The 18,346-nt window shown below is 41.3% G+C and overlaps 2 protein-coding genes and 1 long non-coding RNA gene across 3 annotated transcripts; all 3 read left to right on the top strand.

Moving 5' to 3' along the window:
* Window positions 1-305: 305 nt before the first annotated feature.
* LOC117491350 lies at window positions 306-1,458 on the top strand. Its single transcript, XR_004556765.1, has 4 exons — window positions 306-441; window positions 576-713; window positions 808-858; window positions 956-1,458. It is a non-coding gene; the product is annotated as an uncharacterized LOC117491350 (long non-coding RNA).
* Window positions 1,459-10,071: 8,613 nt separating this feature from the next.
* LOC117491244 lies at window positions 10,072-13,106 on the top strand. Its single transcript, XM_034141128.1, has 6 exons — window positions 10,072-10,114; window positions 10,226-10,555; window positions 11,007-11,342; window positions 11,437-11,562; window positions 12,412-12,473; window positions 12,761-13,106. The coding sequence occupies exons 1-6, from the start codon at window positions 10,072-10,074 to the stop codon at window positions 12,881-12,883; spliced, it is 1,020 nt and encodes a 339-aa protein (XP_033997019.1). The 3' UTR covers window positions 12,884-13,106.
* Window positions 13,107-15,502: 2,396 nt separating this feature from the next.
* On the top strand, window positions 15,503-18,315 carry LOC117491259. Its single transcript, XM_034141151.1, has 6 exons — window positions 15,503-15,616; window positions 15,756-16,085; window positions 16,459-16,815; window positions 16,906-17,016; window positions 17,359-17,420; window positions 17,726-18,315. Exons 1-6 carry the CDS (start codon window positions 15,574-15,576, stop codon window positions 17,837-17,839), a joined length of 1,017 nt encoding a protein of 338 aa, XP_033997042.1. The 5' UTR covers window positions 15,503-15,573; the 3' UTR covers window positions 17,840-18,315.
* The last annotated feature ends 31 nt before the right edge of the window (window positions 18,316-18,346 follow it).

The raw sequence follows: 18,346 nt of genomic DNA, 5'->3' as shown, positions 1-18,346 counted from the left end.
AGTCCTAGTGGTTCCGCTCCGGCACAGTTCTTATTTTACGGAAATTCCCTCTGACGTCATAGCTTCTCACGTATCTGTAAACACTACGATCAACTAGACCTTCATTTAATATTCAGCAGTAATAATATCTTAACGTCTATCGATGTAGTGTTAAAGTCCGTACGTTTGTGTGTAACACTCCAAGTCATTTTCACTTTACATTCAGAAAACGCAACATTAGTCACAAGCTAACCGGATAAAGGATTTTTCAAAATAAAAGCTTGGCATTGATTTCCTGAGAACTTCCGGGCTTTTCCACAATAAAACAGCTTTAAACTGACGATATGTTTTAGACTGAATTATGCTGTTTAACATTGATTTTAATTTCTAACACATGTCACTGCGATGTGGCCACATGTGAGGACATCATTTCTGGAAATGGATCAGAACTCAACACTACAGGTAACTGCATCATGTTTAACTGTAATTAGTAATGTAGCATATGAGATTGATTAAGGTCAAGTAATGGTCCAGAACATAATCACGCCAAATGTTAATGTTCATTATCTGCTTTTTTCCCCACATTGTGTCAGCAGACTTCATGTTGAATCAGCAGCAGAAGAATACCATCATATCTCTGTTAGGTGCTGCTTTGGCAATATGTGTGATTGTTAATGGCTTTCTCATTTATGCAATCAAGAAACTCCAGGGGAAATATTGTGGTGTTTGCAACAGTAAGTACATTCACTGATACAAATATATATCAAACATATTTGGCAAGAGCTGCCCTACATGAATGGATTTTTTTAATGTGTCATTATAATACAGCTGCTGTTACTCTGCATACAAATGAAACAACAGCGGGTCAAAATCAGCGAGGTCAGCGGGTAGAGTAAAAGACAAGCCTGTAAAGTTGTTAGCATAGTTTTTCCTCTAAAAATGTTGTCTCATAACATTTCTCTCTATATTTTCACAGACAGATGACTCGTTGATTTATTCTGCACCAACCTTCATCAGAAGGAAATCTAGCAAAGGGACTGGGGGTGCAAAAGCAATGAAAGAAGAATGTATCTACACTAATGCCCGGGCTCTTGGGTTGGCTTGATGGTGTAATACTGGATTTGCTAATCTTTGCAGATGCAATATTTATTTTCATTCTGTTCAAGAAAGGTACTAGCCCCTAATGTCATGAATTCAATTAATATAATGGATTGTACTGTATGTATATGTTTTGCACACATAAGTAATCTTCATGACACAAAAGTAATATAAAAGCTACTGTAAGCTTGTGTAGATAGACATACTGTACACTGTAGGGATACATATTTGTTTCATTGTGAGTTATCAAAGTTGTGAACAACAACTTGCATCATACAGTTTCAAGTCTGTACATTTACATTTTCCAAATCTGTGTACTGTCTGTGTCAATGCTATGTAAAGATAATTGTGTGTTGCTTTTTTCCTAATAAATAATTGAATTTTCACAAGAGATACCAAACTGATAAGCAATTGAACCTGCTGCTCTGCTCACACATACAGATACAGCTCAGATTTATGAACATACTGCACATGTTTAACCCCTCTTACAAAGGAGAATAGAGTGGTGCAGAGATGTCAGTTTTGTGGGCCGACCCAGAAGGTAGCAGGGCAAGGGATCCCTCAACAAAAAAAATAATTGTATTTTTCCATTTGATTTTGGAGTATTTTTGAAAATAGGATCTGTTTATGATAATTGAAAGTTCTGTTCAGCAAGATAATCTTTACATCATGTATATCATTTTTTCTATTATTTTTGAGGCATAAATGCAATGAGCAGAAGTAAAAAGCTTATATTAGGTGATAAACTAACTGCACTACATTCGCATGGCTGGGCGTCACCACCGCTTTACTCAAGGCTCACTCGTGTTTGGCATGATGACGTTGAGTAGTCTCATTTAGTCAGTTATCATTGCAGTCGTTCTCAAGTGCTGCATTTACTGACATATTTTATTTAATTAATTAAGGCCTCTCACTAAAAGCCATTGACCACTGACTTTAAGACGAGAGAACCGGAAGTGGTTAAGTACTTACTAGGGATGTAACGATACCAAAAACTCACGGTACGATAATATCGATATTGAAAAAAAGATGTAAAGATTATTTATTTTTTTAAATGATTTTGAAATTTAACCATTTTTTACTTGAAAAAATGTTCTTTATTAAATAATAAATCTGATTTGTACAGCATTTTTGTAGGATAGTAGTATTTTAAAGTGTCAAAAACAAAGTGACAGTAACAGACTGGAACAAGAACTAGTACTACCAAACAAAGCAGGCATTTTCTTTGTGCCACTGCATCTCACAAATAAACAAGAACATTTAACCTGTTAAGCACCAAGCCTGTTTTTCATGTTTCAGGCTCGAAAATGACATGCCCAAAACAAATGACTACAACCTAACTTCTAAAAGGGTTATATGAATAATTTATTTTATCAAAGCAAGGTTACATCTGTGAGTTGGATGTAGAAGTGTCAGAATCAATATACATGTTTTTTATTTTAAAGAAAATTCAGATTTTAAATAGTAAAAAACTGTAAATTATAGTGTCCGTCCAAAGATTATTTTTTACAGATAGTTAAAACTACCCTTGGATGATGGGTTAGTAGACTAAAAGCTTTAGGAATCCAAAGTACAACATATAATAAGTACCCTGTATCAAGATTGATGCAAAGTGACAAGTGACATTTGACCTTTCTAGAGAGGTTTAGCCAAAACCACCCCACCTCTGAGGTGATTTGGGTGAAAATGTTTTCACCCAGGGCCAAAAGGGTGGGTGGAGGGGGTCCGGAGGACGGGCCCGGAAGGGGTCCCGGGAGGACGGGCCCGGAAGGGGTCCCGGGCGGACGGCCCGGGGGCAAGGCAGAGTCCAAAAAGGGGCGAAGGCCACAGCGGGCGAACTCATGGGCCCGGGCATGAGAGCGAAGGCAGCGGCTGGAAGAGTCCAGAGGCCGGGCTCGAGGGCGAAGACCGCGGCTGGGGAACTCAGGAGGCCGGGCTCGAGGGCAAAGACCGCGGCACTCAGGGGGCCGGGCTCGAGGGCGAACAAGAAGGCGGCGACGGGACAGCTCCGGAGGACGGACAGGAAGGCGCCGACGGGACAGCTCCGGAGACCGGGCAGGAAGGCGCCGACGGGACAACTCCGGAGGACGGGCAGGAAGGCGCCGACGGGACAGCTCCGGAGGCCGGGTAGGAAGGCGCCGACGGGACAGCTCCGGAGGCCGGGCAGGAAGGCGCTGACGGGACAGCTCCGGAGGCCGGGCAGGAAGGCGCTGACGGGACAACTCCGGAGGACGGGCAGGAGCCAGCATCGGCCGGACAGGAACCGGAGCCGACGGGACAGGCGCAGACGGGACCCCGAACATGACATGGGCCGGTGCCAATGGGACCCCGGATGGAGCAAGGGCTGGTGTCGACTGGACCTCCAACGGAACAGGACACAGAGTTGGCAGGACCCCCGGTGGAACAGGTGTCGGCGGGACCTCCAACAGGACAGGACACAGAGTTGGCAGGACCCCCGGCGGGACAGGTGTCGGCGGGACCCCCAACAGAACAGAACATGGAGCTGGCAGGACCCCCGGCGGGACAGGTGTCGGCGGGACCCCCAACAGGACAGGATATGGTGTAGGCAGGAAATCTGGCGGAGCAGGTGTCGGCGGGACCCCCAACAGGACAGGATCTGGTGTTGGCAGGAAACCCGGCGGAGCAGTAGTCGGCGGGACCCCCAACGGGACAGGACATGGGGTTGGCAGGACCCACAGCGGAACAGGTGTCGGCAGGACCCCCAACGATACTGGACGTGGAGTTGGCAGGACCCTCAGCGGAACCCCCAACGGCACAGGACATAGGATTGGCAAGACCCCCGGCAGAAGAGTAGTCGGCGGGACCCCCAATGGGACAGGACATGGAGTTGGCAAGACCCCCGGCAGGAGAGTAGTCGGCGGGACCTCCAACAGCACAAGACATAGGGTTGGCAGGACCCCCGGCAGAAGAGTAGTCGGCGGGACCCCCAACGGGACAGGACATAGGATTGGCAAGACCCCCGGCAGAAGAGTAGTCGGCGGAACCCCCAATGGGACAGGACATGGAGATGGCAAGACCCCCGGCAAGAGAGTAGTCGGCGGGACCTCCAACAGCACAGGACATAGGGTTGGCAGGACCCCCGGCAGAAGAGTAGTCGGCGGGACCCCCAACGGGACAGGACATGGAGTTGGCAAGACCCCCGGCAGGAGAGTAGTCGGCGGGACCTCCAACGGCACAGGACATAGGGTTGGCAGGACCCCCGGCAGAAGAGTAGTCGGCGGGACCTCCAACGGGACAGGACATAGGGTTGGCAAGAACCCCGGCAGAAGAGTAGTCGGTGGGACCTCCAACGGCACAGGACATAGGGTTGGCAGGACCCCCGGCAGAAGAGTAGTCGGGGGGACCTCCAACGGTACAGGACATGGGGTAGGCGTCGGCCGTAGAGCCAACAGGACACGGGGGGCTGGCGTCGGCCGGAGAGCCAACAGGACACGAGGGGCTGGAGTGGGCCGAACCACTGACAAAACACGGGGGGCTGGCGTCGGCCGGGGAGCCAGTACTGGAGCCGAAACTGAAGCCGGAACCATGGCTGCTGGGGCCGGAACTGGGGCCGGAACTATGGCTGCTGGGGCCAGAACTGGGGCCGGAACCATGGCTGCTGGGGCCAGAACTGGGGCCGGAACCATGGCTGTGTGGGCCGGTTCTGGAGCCGGAACCATGACTATGTGGGCCGGTACTGGAGCAGGCACCATGGCTGCTGGGCACGGAACCGGAACACGGAACCATGGCTGTGTGGGATGGTACTGGAGCACGGTACCATGACTGTGTGGGCCGGCACTGGAGCACGGAAACATGACTGTAAGGTCCGGTTCTGGAGCAGTGACCATGGCTGCTGGGCTCGGAACAGAAGCCTGGACCCTGGCTGTGTGAGCCAGGTAATAGAGCACGGAAGCATGGCTGTGTGGGCCGGTACTGGTGCACGGATCCATGGCTGTGTGGGCCGGGACTGGATTACGAGCTGGCTTCCTGACCTTGCGTTTCTTTGAGGTCTTTTGGAGGCTCCGTGGACCTCCAAACGCCAGGCGGGATCCCAAAAAAGGGTCAGAGAATGGAGACTGGCACTCAGGGCTACGCAAAAAAACTCTGAGAAATTCAGGCAACGAGCTCCTCAGCCATGGCACGTTATCCACCTCCATTTGTGCTTTTTTGAGGACAGCCTCTTTCTCCCTTCTAGTCGAGGTTCTACTCCACTCAGCATAAAGACATCGAACGGAGTAATCCAGAGAAAGCAAATCAAAATCAAAATCATAATCCGCTGGGTCGGTTCATTCTGTTAGGGTTCGGCAAAAGGTAGGACCCAAATGCAGATTAAAAGGGAAGCGGGTTTCAAAACAAAAGTGAGCTTTAATAAAAAAGCTGATGAACGTAAATAACATGGCATGAAACACATAGGTAACACGAGGAAGATACAATACCAAAAACGATCGTGACCAACATGGAGGGAGACAGGAAAAACAAACAATGAACCGACCAGGCACACAGGGGAAGACAAGACTAAATACAGAGAGGGGTAATCACAAGACAAGACACAGCTGGGGTAAGGGAGGCAGAAACACAAGGGCAACAGGTGAACACAATCAGACAATCAGACACACTATGGCCCGTTCTCATGTCATCAAATGTCCCTCCTCGACTCCCCTCCTCGACTCCTATCCTCGAGACTTAGTCCCGCCCACAGGAGATGCAAGCGGAGGAGTCGAGGAGGGGAACCGAGGAGAGAGGAGGGGAAGCAGCAGGCGGTTAGAGAAATGAGAACTCCTCTCCTCTGAGTGGTCATTTTAAAGAGACGTCCATTAATGATGACAGGAGGCACAGCAGCCCTCTGTCTGATGGACAGATGTGTTCATGACGACTTATATATTTACTTTCATTCATTCACAGTGCGGTATAATGAGACAATAACAGGCTACAGATGCGGACACACACACACACATACACACACACACACACACACACACACACACACATATATATATATTTATATATATATTTATATAAATGAATACAATTTCAGAATCAAACAGAGCACTCTCATAATAACGTAACACTATCAGAGACTGGATATATCCCCCCCCCCCCCCCCCCCCCCTCTCCCCTCTCTGGTCGCTACAATGAGGAAAATAAATTACGGGCCAAAAGTTTTATTTACAAGTATTAAAAGTAAACAGAGGACACCAAACCAACTGAGACCTGTCTGTCCGCTGCATCTACGCACACACTGTACCACACACACCTACACCACACACACGCACCTACAGCTCCTAAAGCATAATAATCAGGCTACAGCCGTTGTGTATTTTATTATGTGAAGCACTAAATGGTTTTAGAAAAATATCGACTCTTTGTTTGTAGATATCTACTAAACTAAAGCAAATAAAGAGAGTAGGCCTGTTATACTGAGTGATATATATTATACACACTGCTCTGCTTTCTGCACGGACCTCACAGCTGTTCTCTCTGTAAACATCGCGTCGCGATGAAAGCAGTTAATAAAATAATATCCAGGGGATGCATGCAGAGCTGTCATTGGCTGAGATAAGTCCGGCCGTGCGTCACGACTCTTTGAAACATCTCTGTTCCCGGAAATGCATCCACGGAGGAGCCGTGGAGGACCGTGGAGGACCCATCAGTGTATCCTCGGTTATAGCTCCTCCAGAGAGCCTCCTCGACGCTCGATGCTCGGTCCTCGATGTGCATTTCGAGAAATGAGATGTCCTTCAACATGGCGCGCTAAAATTCATTTCCGGGTCACTACCGGAGGACCGAGGAGTCGAGGAGTCGAGGAAGGACATTTGATGACATGAGAACGGGCCCAGGGAAACTAACGACAGGAAGGCAAACACAGGAAGAAGGAACAGAGAAGACACAAGGAGGAAAACATTTCAAAACAAAGGTGGAAAATGAAAACATAAATACAAAACCGTAACAGTTTTTTTATCGTTTTAACCTGTTACGCACGGCCCGCCCGGTACCGGGCGGAAAAACGCGTCATTTACAGGAAACAACGTCTAAGGAATCTTAATATTGAATAAAACTATGAATGTTTTATATCCATGTAACGGGAAGAAACTCAGCTAACTGATCTTTTTAATTTTTTTTTCCAAAAAAACCCCACAATGCTAGCACTCAGCCTCTGAATTAGCCACGAGCGAAAAGATTTAACCTAAAACGGCACTTAAACTCACTCATAACTCCCTTATTACTTATCCTAGATGCACAGCCAACCACTCGTTTTTGGTGTCCTGGAGACACTGAATCTAGTGGTGCCCTCCTCAACACTCAGTGATAAACATTTGCGACGCTATAAATGAAAGCGTACATCATAACATGTGGAGCTAAGTAGCTAGAAACGCTAACATGGCTTACCTTGGTCAAAACTGGTCTTCAATGGCATTAAAACGATAAAAAGACGATGCTGCAGTTAATCCATAGGTTCATCCTATGTATCTGTGCCTTCTTTGAAATTATTTCTGATAATCCATAAGCAATAAAACTGCTTTTTAGTTTCCAAATTCCAGAAGGAGAGATTCTTCCACTCTGCTGCAAATGTACATGCACGCAGCCCCCACCTTTTCTCTTCACAACGTGTGTGTGTGGGGGCCTCCCCCTTCAATTCTATTGGCTCTAACGGTCAGAAAGAGGTGTCAACCATCAAAATCGACCAAGGGGGGCCAGAGATATGGAAAAAAAAACATTTTCACCCAAATCACCTCAGAGGTGGGGTGGTTTTGGCTAAACCTCTCTAAAAAGGTCAAATGTCACTTGTTTTGTATCAATCTTGATACATGGTACTTATTATATGTTGTACTTTGGATTCCTAAAGCTTTTAGTCTACTAACCCATCATCCAAGGGTAGTTTTCACTATCTGTAAAAAAGAATTTTTGGACGGACACTATAAATGTGTCATCAACAACAAATCTGCCATTTTTTAGGCTAACCCCTAGATTCCACCGGGTCCATTTCACCACTAAAATACAGCAACACATCTTTGATTCATGTCGTTTATAACTGGAATATTACAATTATTATTAACTTTGTCTTTACAAAGTAGCCTGTCAAGGAAATATGCCCAAGTCAACAAAAACTGCGAGCCGACACGCAAGACGCTCCGCTTCTGAAATTCTTCTGAAACGCGCCCGGTCGGGTATGATGCCGGAGGACGCCGGACCAAAACCGCGGCGCAACAGGTAGATTAATTATGCATGCTTAGAAAACGTAAAATGTTAACATTCAGTTACCTTAACCTGTTCCACTCTGAGCCTGTTTTTCAGGTCTCAGGCTCGAAAATGACATTCCCAGAACAAATGACCATATCTTCCCTTCTAAAAGGGTTAAATTAATAATCTTTTCTCAAAGTAATGATAAACCTGTGAGTTGGATGTAGAAGTGTCAGAATCAATATAAATGTTTTTTATTTTAAAGAAAATTCAGATTTTACATAGTAAAAAACTGTAAATTATAGTGTCCGTCCAAAAATTATTTTTTACAGATAGTGAAAACTACCCTTGGATGATGGGTTAGTAGACTAAAAGCTTTAGGAATCCAAAGTACAACATATAATAAGTACCCTGTATCAAGATTGATGCAAAACAAGTGAAATTTGACCTTTTTAGAGAGATTTAGCCAAAAACTGGGCCATCTGGGGTCATTTGGGTGGATTTGACCTATCTCTGGCCCCCCTTGCTCGATCTGGTTGGTTGACATACCCTTGTGACCGTTAGAGCCAATAGAATCGAAGGAGGATACTCACATAGACACACATTTTAAAGAAAAAATGTTGCCGCTTCGCGTGTGGAAAGTGAAACTAAACTGGAGGAATGTCTCCTTCTGGAGTTTGGAAACTAAAACGCAGTTGTATTGCTTATGGATTATCAGAAATAATTTCAAAGAAGGCACAGACACATAGGATGAACCTATGGATTAACTGCAGCATCGTTTTTTTTATCGTTTTAATGCCATTGAAGACCACTTTTGACCAAGGTAAGCCATATTTACATGTTTAGCTTCTTGGCTCCACATGTGATGATGTACGCTTTCGTTGATAGCGTCGCGAATGTTTATCACTGAGTGTTGAGGTGGGCACCGTTAGATTCAGTGTCTCCAGGACACCAAAAAATAGTGTTTGGTTGTGCATCTAGGATAAGTAATAAGGGAGTTCTGAGTGAGTTTATGTGCCTTTGTCGGTCCCGTTTTTTCGATCGAGGCTAATTCAGAGGCTGAGTGCTAGCATTGTGGGTTTTTTTTGAAAAAAAAAATTAAAAAGATCAGTTAGCTGAGTTTCTTCCCGTTACATGGATATAACACATTCATAGTTTTATTCAATATTAAGATTCCTTAGACGTTGTTTCCTGCAAATGACGCGTTTATCCGCCCGGTACCGGGGGGAAGGCGTGAAACAGGTTAACATTAGCAAAAAGCCCCTGTAATTTGTAAGGATCAATGTCTTACCTAAGTTACATTTCTATATATTGCCTACAATGTCTCTTTACAAATCCTTTATACATTTAGATTAAAATAACAGTGACAAAAGAAAAGCTACCAAAGCGAAGTAGCTAAGAGAATTCCATTTCCTATTACAAATGTGAGATTTACAGTTTGTTGCTTATCTATTTTACTTTTTACTATTTGTACTGTTGTGTACACACATATATCCTACATTCATTAGTTCGTTTTTCTTACTCTGAGAACATAATGTTCTTTAACTGGATATACTTTGTCTCTGGCAGCACAATGTAACCCGGTTAACAGCTAACCTGGTTTGGAAAATGTGCTAAAATGACTTTGGTAAATTGAGAAGAATGAGATGATATGCTTCACAACAAGTGAGACAGGAAGTGCACTTTTGAATCTTGATTCTATGAGAGCCAATCAGATGCATGGTACACTCTGACACACACAATCATGATCATGTGACTTCAACATTTGTACTCACTGAAATACCCCAAAGGTTCCTAACAAGAGACAATATCAAGATGTTGCTGTTATGGATAACACTGCTTTTTCTTCATCAAGGATGTAAGAGCAAGTATTCAGTAAAAATGTGCATGCCTACTATTGGGGTTCATTTTTGTGTTCTTGCATTATGCATGTACTGTTTCACGTGTTGTATTCTGTCATTTATTTCAGATACGCTGGTTCCAGTGACTACAGTTCCTCTTGGTGAATCTGTGACCTTCACGTGTGCTCTTTCTAATATTGAGTATGGCAGTAAACAGTTCTACTGGTTCAAGCAAAATGCTGGAGAGACTCTGACATTAATTGTGACACTGCTCGGATCTACAACACCTGACTTTGCACCAGAGTTTTCTGACTCAAGATTGGAGGTAAAATGCGATAGCAATTTAAGCAACCTGACGATTCAGAGGACAATCCCAGAAGATGAAGGAATGTATTACTGCTTAATCACAGTGCGTTATAGCAATCCTGTATGGAGTGGGACACATTTGTTACTAAAAGGTAAATGTGATCTACTTCATTAGAATGAGTTTTGTAAATGCTTATTTTAACACAAATTAAAATACAAATTCAGTTAGACATACAATTAAGATTAAATTATTCTATTTGTTTTCATATATTTGTATTTACTTTGGATGTTGATTTATTTACCAACAGCTATGTTGTATATATTTGAGAAAGTTACAGTGTACACACTCAACCCTAAAAGTGATGCCAATTCTGCCATGCACCATATCTTTAAACATATGGTTAAAACTTGGTAATTACGTTATATGCTCTGCTTTATCTTTATTAAAGCTCTAATCGATATTTAAACAATCTAATTTCACTTTGAGGAAATCTGTACTAATAAAGCAGCTCCACATTTGCTAAATATCAGCAGATTCATGTTAATACTTTTAGAAATGTCAGATAAAATGGGATACATTTAAAACAGATTTTTATTTTGTAGGAAACACTCAGAGGACTTCAAACTATTCTGTTGTTCCAGCTCCTCCAGGAAACTTGATGACCCTTCAGTGTTCAGTCCTCTCTAAATCTGAGAATAAAATATGTCAAGGAGACATCAGTGTGTTCTGGTTCAGAGCTGGTTCAGATAAATCTCGTCCTAGCATCATCTACACTGATGGAAGAAGACAAGATGAATGTGAGAAGTTGCCGGACACTCAGAAGAGTTGTCTCCATCACTTCTCAAAGAACTTCAGCTCCTCTGATGCCGGGACTTACTACTGTGCTGTGGCCACATGTGGAGAGATATTATTTGGAGATGTAACTAAACTGAAAATTGGTATGTATACCGATGTATTTTGTTTAATATGGACGTTAATGTCTACGAACCAATGAACCACATCATTAATGTGTTTAATGTCTTTGCTTTCTAGAGCAAAATGCAAGCTCTGAAGTTATAGCGCTGGCGATAGCAATACTCTGCTTGGTCGTTTCTATCATTGGAAACATTATTTTATTCTGCCTCCAAACTTCAAGAGCAGGTTGTTCACGATGTAAAGGTACGTTTTGTTGATTTAGTCAAAAAGTTGAATACGCCGATTATTTTACTTTAAATAGTTTTAGAAGCATGACATCATGAGAGACACCATTAACCTTAACCTCATGTTCTTGGATACTATTATACATAACAAATGCATTTTTTTATACATGGATATCTGTTATTCTGAATATTATTATATTAATTTATCAGCAAACATCTGCAGCATGATTCTCCATATTGGTTGCTCCATTTATGTTAAAGGGGACCTATCATGCAAAATGCACTTTTGTACGTCTTTTATACATGAATATGTGTCCCCGGTGTTCCAGGGAACTCACCAAGTGTCAGAAAACCCAACCCTCTCTATTTTCCTCCATACCCAAATCTCTAAAAAAGGGGCTGCAACGGATCTGATAAAAACTGATCCAGATTTGAACACTGTCCTGACGTCAGGACAGTGACGCTACGGCTATTGGGCCAACTCCACCAATCAGGAGGAGACAGCCACGGCCATTGCCGTTCGAAAGCGCTGGAGACGCTGTAGTACATATGCCAGGCCTGTAGGTGGTGCTGTTCTCACAGAATAAGCCCTTGCAAAAACAGAGCTAAAAAAGTGCAAATTGAGCGAAATGAGGCATGGCTAAGATGCATGATCTGTTTGGTATTTTGAAAAAAAAAAAGTATAAATATGCCTTATATAGGTATGGTCCTACACTATATTATTCAAATATAGCATGATAGGTCCACTTTAAATACACTTAACCCCCATAATGCAATGTAGATAATATGAACTTATGCCATTTGCCGGGGATCTTTATTGAAAACTCAGTTTAAATTCATAATATTAATGTTTTCTTTTCATATTTAGGAAATGAAAACGTCGCTTTGCATTCGAGACATGACAACTCAAGCCAACCTGTGCAGGATATTGTAAGTAATCATACGACATTCTTTCTTTTTTGGTTATTTTGATTAACATAATTCTCATCATCCAGTTAATTACATGGCTTCTTACTAAAGAGGTAAATCCTTTGACATTTAATATTGGTTTAACATCATTCATGTGTTTGGATATCAGGACTGTGTCTATGGCAACAGATTGTTACTCTTAGCAGCAGTCCGCTACAAATAAATAATAGACCATTATAATTCTGTAATCAAACAATCATTATCAACAAAGCTGTCTCTTAATAATGGAGATTGTATTTGCTGCACAGACTGAAGGTGGACATGATCTGAACTATGCTGCGGTGCATTTCTCTGGAAGGAAGGCTACAAGAGGAGGGAAGAAGAGAGAGGTGGAGACTGAAGAAAGTGTGTACTCTCAAGTTAAATGCTGAATGTGAATTTGAGTCTATTACAAATGTAAATTGGTTGATCATACTGACCTCTGACAAAGATTTACATTTGGATTAATGCTAAAAGCCAAAATAGCAGCAAACAGATATTCTCTTTATGTTCGATGTTTCACCAATATTTGATTGCATGTGTTTGTATGTGTCGTCTTTTATCTTAAAATACTAACCAAAGTGTGTTTTTCATTAAAGAAAATGTAAAAAATCATCGGGGGAATGATTTTGTTATTATTTTTTTAGGGCCATCAGACATAACCGTTTCAAGATGTTCTCCTCTGCCCTTTTGTATACATTATGAATGTTCAAATCTGTTTACTTCTTCCATGACCGTCATCTACTTACTGTCTCGGTCAATGCTCTGTAAAAACATCTAACCGCAATTGGGAGTTGTGTTAATTTATTGCTACCTCTTTTAAATGATTTTTTTATAATACTAAGCTGAAGAAACCTAATCAGTCTTTGTCTTTCTTTTGGCATATTTAACCTGACAATAATCCAATGCAGAGCCAATAATGTAATATAATACATTATGGAATATATAACTTATATATTTATATATGTATATTTATATAGTCTTAAAGTTACAACCGGCCCTTTGAGTGCAACCATAATGCTAATGTAGCCCAAGATGAAATTGAGTTTGACACCCCTGACCTAGATTATGTTCATCCATCAGATAGTACACACCCACAAATCGACAACCATGTTAATTTTGGAAAACATTTTCAGTGTCTATATTTGTTTATATTCATTGCATTTATTCATGTAATCCAGCAGTCTGATATATTGTTTACAGCTTAAAATGGTGTTTAATAACATTTGGTGATGGTTGTTTATTTTAGTGTTAATGTAAGTAGAGTTAAAACAGACCGATAAAATGTAATCAGGAACACCGAAGTAAGGGGGGAGACACAAATACTAGAGGGGGGTTAATAATGATTGGGTTATTTGAGCAGTCGAATGATTTGCAACCACAAAGGAAAATGTTGCTACCTAGCTAAGTGTCTCGACTAAAGACATGTTGACACGTTGACATGTTTACCACTGGGTTTATAACCACCATCATCTGATTGGTGGACAATCCTGAGCCACCCTATGTATGGCCTCATGTTAGCGTCTAACTTCTGCTGTTTACCACAAAGATGTTTTTCTGCTATAATCCAAAATCCCATGTAACTACTACAATGCTAACTTCAAGGTTTGGCCGTCAAAGACACATCATCCATGGATCACTCTATTAACAGGCAACTTTTTTGCTACGTCCGGCAGTGGCTCAGTCAGTCGGACTGGGAGCCGTAGGGTCGCCGGTTCAAGTCCCCGACCAGACCTAAATATGGAGTGTGGACTGTTACTTGGAGAGGTCCCAGTCCACCTCCTGGGCCCTGCCATGGTGCCCTTGAGCAAGGCACCGGACATCCCCCTTCCCCCCTCACTCCCATTGCTCCCCGGGCGCTGTACAATAGCTGCCCACTGCTCCTAGTACTAGACTCCTGGTACTAGGATGGGTTAAAAGCAGAGAACACATTTCACTGTGTGTGCTGTGTGCTCTGCATGTGTGATCATTAAAGAGGGTTTCATCCCTCCGGTTCTATTCTATTCTATTCTATTTTGTAGCCTACTCTCCAAATACCTCAGTTCAAGCATTATCATCCAAGTACGCCTTTACAGGTAATGGGAATACGTGTAAGAGTGACATCCGCTGGCTGTTTACTGTAAGTGTTACAAATAATTGCTGAATTATCAGAAAAAAACTGTGAATAGTGAATACACCATTTAAAATGTAAGCCTATCTCGAGTTAACATTGGGACACAAAAAAGGTTCATACTTAGTGTTCATTTTTCAATAACGAGTAGTTTTGCATGGTGAGCCAATGATTTGTTAGCATTTAGTTAGCATAATGTTAGCTAGAAGCCCTTCTAGTTCGTAAGGATCGATACCACTTAAACGTTTGCAATATATCGCCCTTTTCCGCCCTAGCTTCTCTTTACATTTGCATTTATTTATTACTCCACAAACCTTTTACATTTATGATGAGGAATGACGGATGAAAAGAGCTGCTATAGCCACGTATGGTTCTATCGAAGAAAAAAAAAAAAGGCCGCTCCGCCCCAGGATGCTCCAGATTCCCATCTGGACTAAGCTAGCCATTATTGCAACTAGATTTCTTGTGGATAAACAACATTTCAAGTAAACAGAATTATCTGTAAACTTTTCTTACTTGAGTGCGTCATTATGAGATTAGTATTTAATGACTCTTATAACATATTTTACTGGTGATACTTGTGTCTGGTAACTTCACTGGAAACACAGTGTAGCTAATTTTACAGTCTAGGCTTTTGTGAATCCAGTTTCCTTATAACTAAGACTGGTAACTAAGCCTCGTAATTTACTCATTCATACTCACTGTCATTGATTTTGTCGTCCAAAGCTGTCTTAACAGTTTTACTTTTTTTATTAAGTAAAAAAAAAGAGACCTTTATTGGAAGATTTGCTTAAATAACTTGAGAAGAATGAAGTGCTATGCTTCAAAAAGATCAGAATGGGACCACTGACACAGGAAGTGCACTTTTTCAAATCTTTATTCTGTGAAAACCAGATGCAGAGTGACACGCATATGGGCGGCCATGAGACCTTTTGTACACATTGAAAACAAAAAACAAGAGACATTGTCAAGATGTTACTGCTATCGGTAACACTGCTTCTTCTTCATCAAGGATGTAGGTGCAAGTATTAAGTTAAATATTTACATTTAGATATATGAAGGTTCCGATACCTTGTTTTTGCATGATGAATACTCATTTTGTACACTAATTGTTTTTTACTGTTTCACGGTTTGTTTTCTGTCAATTATTTCAGATGCGCTGGCTCCAGTGACTACAGTTCAACTTGGTGAATCTGCGACCTTAACGTGTGCTCTGCCTAATACTGAGATAAGGCGCAGAGAACTCCGCTGGTACAAGCAGTGTGCTGGAGAGACTCTGACATTAATTGTGACACTGCCCGAATCCTCAAAACCTACACTTGCACCAGGGTTTTCTGACTCAAAATTGGAGGTACATATTGGTAACAATTTAAGCACCCTGACCATTCGGAGGACAATCCCAGAAGATGAAGGAATGTATCACTGCTTAATCGAGGATTTGCTTAGGATTCGTGTATGGAGTGGGATATATTTGTTATTAAAAGGTAAACATGTGATCTAATTTTTTACAAGATTTTCAAATGTTGTAGATCTGATTAAAAGCTTCAAAATAGCTTTAAGTATCCGAACCCTGATTTTAACATCTACAAAATGGTTTGAAGAATTTATTTCCAAATATTTGTGATGATTTGGGCTCTTGATAAAAAGAAATCTGATTTCACCATGTCCTGAATCTTAAAATTAAGTTAAAACCACAAATTAACTACATTTTCCGGTTTTTCTTAGGTTTTTTGATGAAGCACTAATCAATGTTCAACAATGTGTTTTTTCTTTGATAAAAAATGTACCACATTTAAGATAGATGTAAACACATTTTAGGCTGTTGAATGTGCTTTTTAACACTTTTTTATTTTTCAGGAAACACTCAGAGGACTTTAGACTATTCTGTTGTTCAGTGGCCGACATTATCTGATCCGGCTCCTCAAGAAAACTCGATGACCCTTCAGTGTTCGGTCCTCTCTAAATCTAAAAATAAAACATGTCCAGGAGACATCAGTGTGTTCTGGTTTGGAGCTGGATCAGATACATTTCGTCCAAACATCATCTACACTGATGGAAGAAGACCAAAGGAATGTGAGAAGTTACCGGACACTCAGAAGAGTTGTGTTTATCGCTCCTCAAAGAACTTCAGCTCATCTGATGCCGGGACTTACTACTGTGCTGTGGCCACATGTGGAGAGATATTATTTGGAGATGTTACACATCCGCAATTAGGTATGGTTATATAATGTTGAATATTAGAGGTGATATTTGAAAAATGTTCATAACATTATGATTGCTTTGTGTTTTTGCTTTGCTTTCCAGAGAAAACTGCAAGTCCTGAAGTTGTTGCGCTGGTGATAGCGATCGTCTGCTTGGTCATTTCTGTGATTGGAAACATTGTTTTCTTCTGTTGCCGAACTTCAAAATGTAAAGGTAAGTGTTGTTGAATTATTTTGAAAATGGTATATACTGATTGTATTACATATTGTGCAAGAGGTGTAACATCATAAAGGACAGGATGAACCTCAACCTCATGCTTTAAGATAACATAATAAATAACAGCAGGAGTTGGGTCTTAACAGAAATATTTTATTTAAGATATTATATAAAATAAATGTATCAGCAAACACTGGCAGCAATGTGTCCAATTTTCTGTTAGGTCAAATGTCTGTCTTATTAAGCTACTAAGAAAAAAATTAATGAATTGAGGTTACGATCCTTATATAAAATGAAGCTTAAACCAATAACATTTGGGTTTTTGTTTTTCATTTTTAGGAATAGAAAACCCCACTGGGCAAGCAAGATATGACAACTCAAGCCAACCAGTGCATGATATGGTAAGTAATGACACAATATTTGTTGTCATCTTTTTTAATAACATGAAATCAAACAGCGCCACTAACAGTAAACATGTAAGGGAGGATGTACATCAGGCTGGTCATTAGTGCGATGTGAGCCCTGACAGGGTGAGCAGGAATCTTAAATCCTCTGGTGGATTCATTTTGTCCAGAATGACCGACTAGCTGTACAATGTCCTTCTAATTACATGTCTACTTACCAAATAAATTAACTAATCTGTTTATAAATTCAAACAAAACTGTGTAAAAGTAAATGTATCATGAGCTTTTTATTTGCTGCACAGATTGAAGGGGGAAATGATCTGAACTATGCTGCCCTTCATTTCTCTGGAAGGAAGGCTACAAGAGGAAGAAAGAGGAGTGATTTGACGACTGAAGAAAGTGTGTACTCATGTTAAATGCTAATTGTGAATGTGTGTCTAAAAAAACCTGTAGGTTGGTTGATCATACTGACCTCTGACAATGACTTATAATGTAAATATGTTAGCTTCCCTTTTGTTTGGAGTGAGGTTTTTCCATGCTAAAATCTGAAATCATATCACACAGATGCTTTTTATATTCCTTGTTTGTCCATTATTTGATCTGCTCATTCTGTGTTTGAATGTGTTGTCATTTTATCTTATCTTATCTTAGTTTTGTCTTTTTATAAGATACTTTACTTTGTGTTTAATATTACCTATCACACGTAAAAACTGGACTCATTGTGCACTCACTATTCCTGTATTGTAGCCTGTTCTGAATATACTGTCTTTGCATATTAACCCAACACAAAGCCTAAACAGTCTTGTGTTTAGATAAAAACTCAAATGTGTTTCAAAGTTCAAGCCAAACATTAATTAAAACAACAACAATTAAACAAGAATTGTACTGGTGACTTTATAACAAAACATGTCACGACATTTTCT

This window comes from Trematomus bernacchii, unplaced genomic scaffold (genome assembly GCF_902827165.1).
Source record: "Trematomus bernacchii unplaced genomic scaffold, fTreBer1.1, whole genome shotgun sequence".
Classification (NCBI taxonomy): domain Eukaryota; kingdom Metazoa; phylum Chordata; class Actinopteri; order Perciformes; family Nototheniidae; genus Trematomus; species Trematomus bernacchii.
Note: the sequence above shows the minus strand (reverse complement) of the source record. Positions and strands in the feature narration are given on the sequence as shown.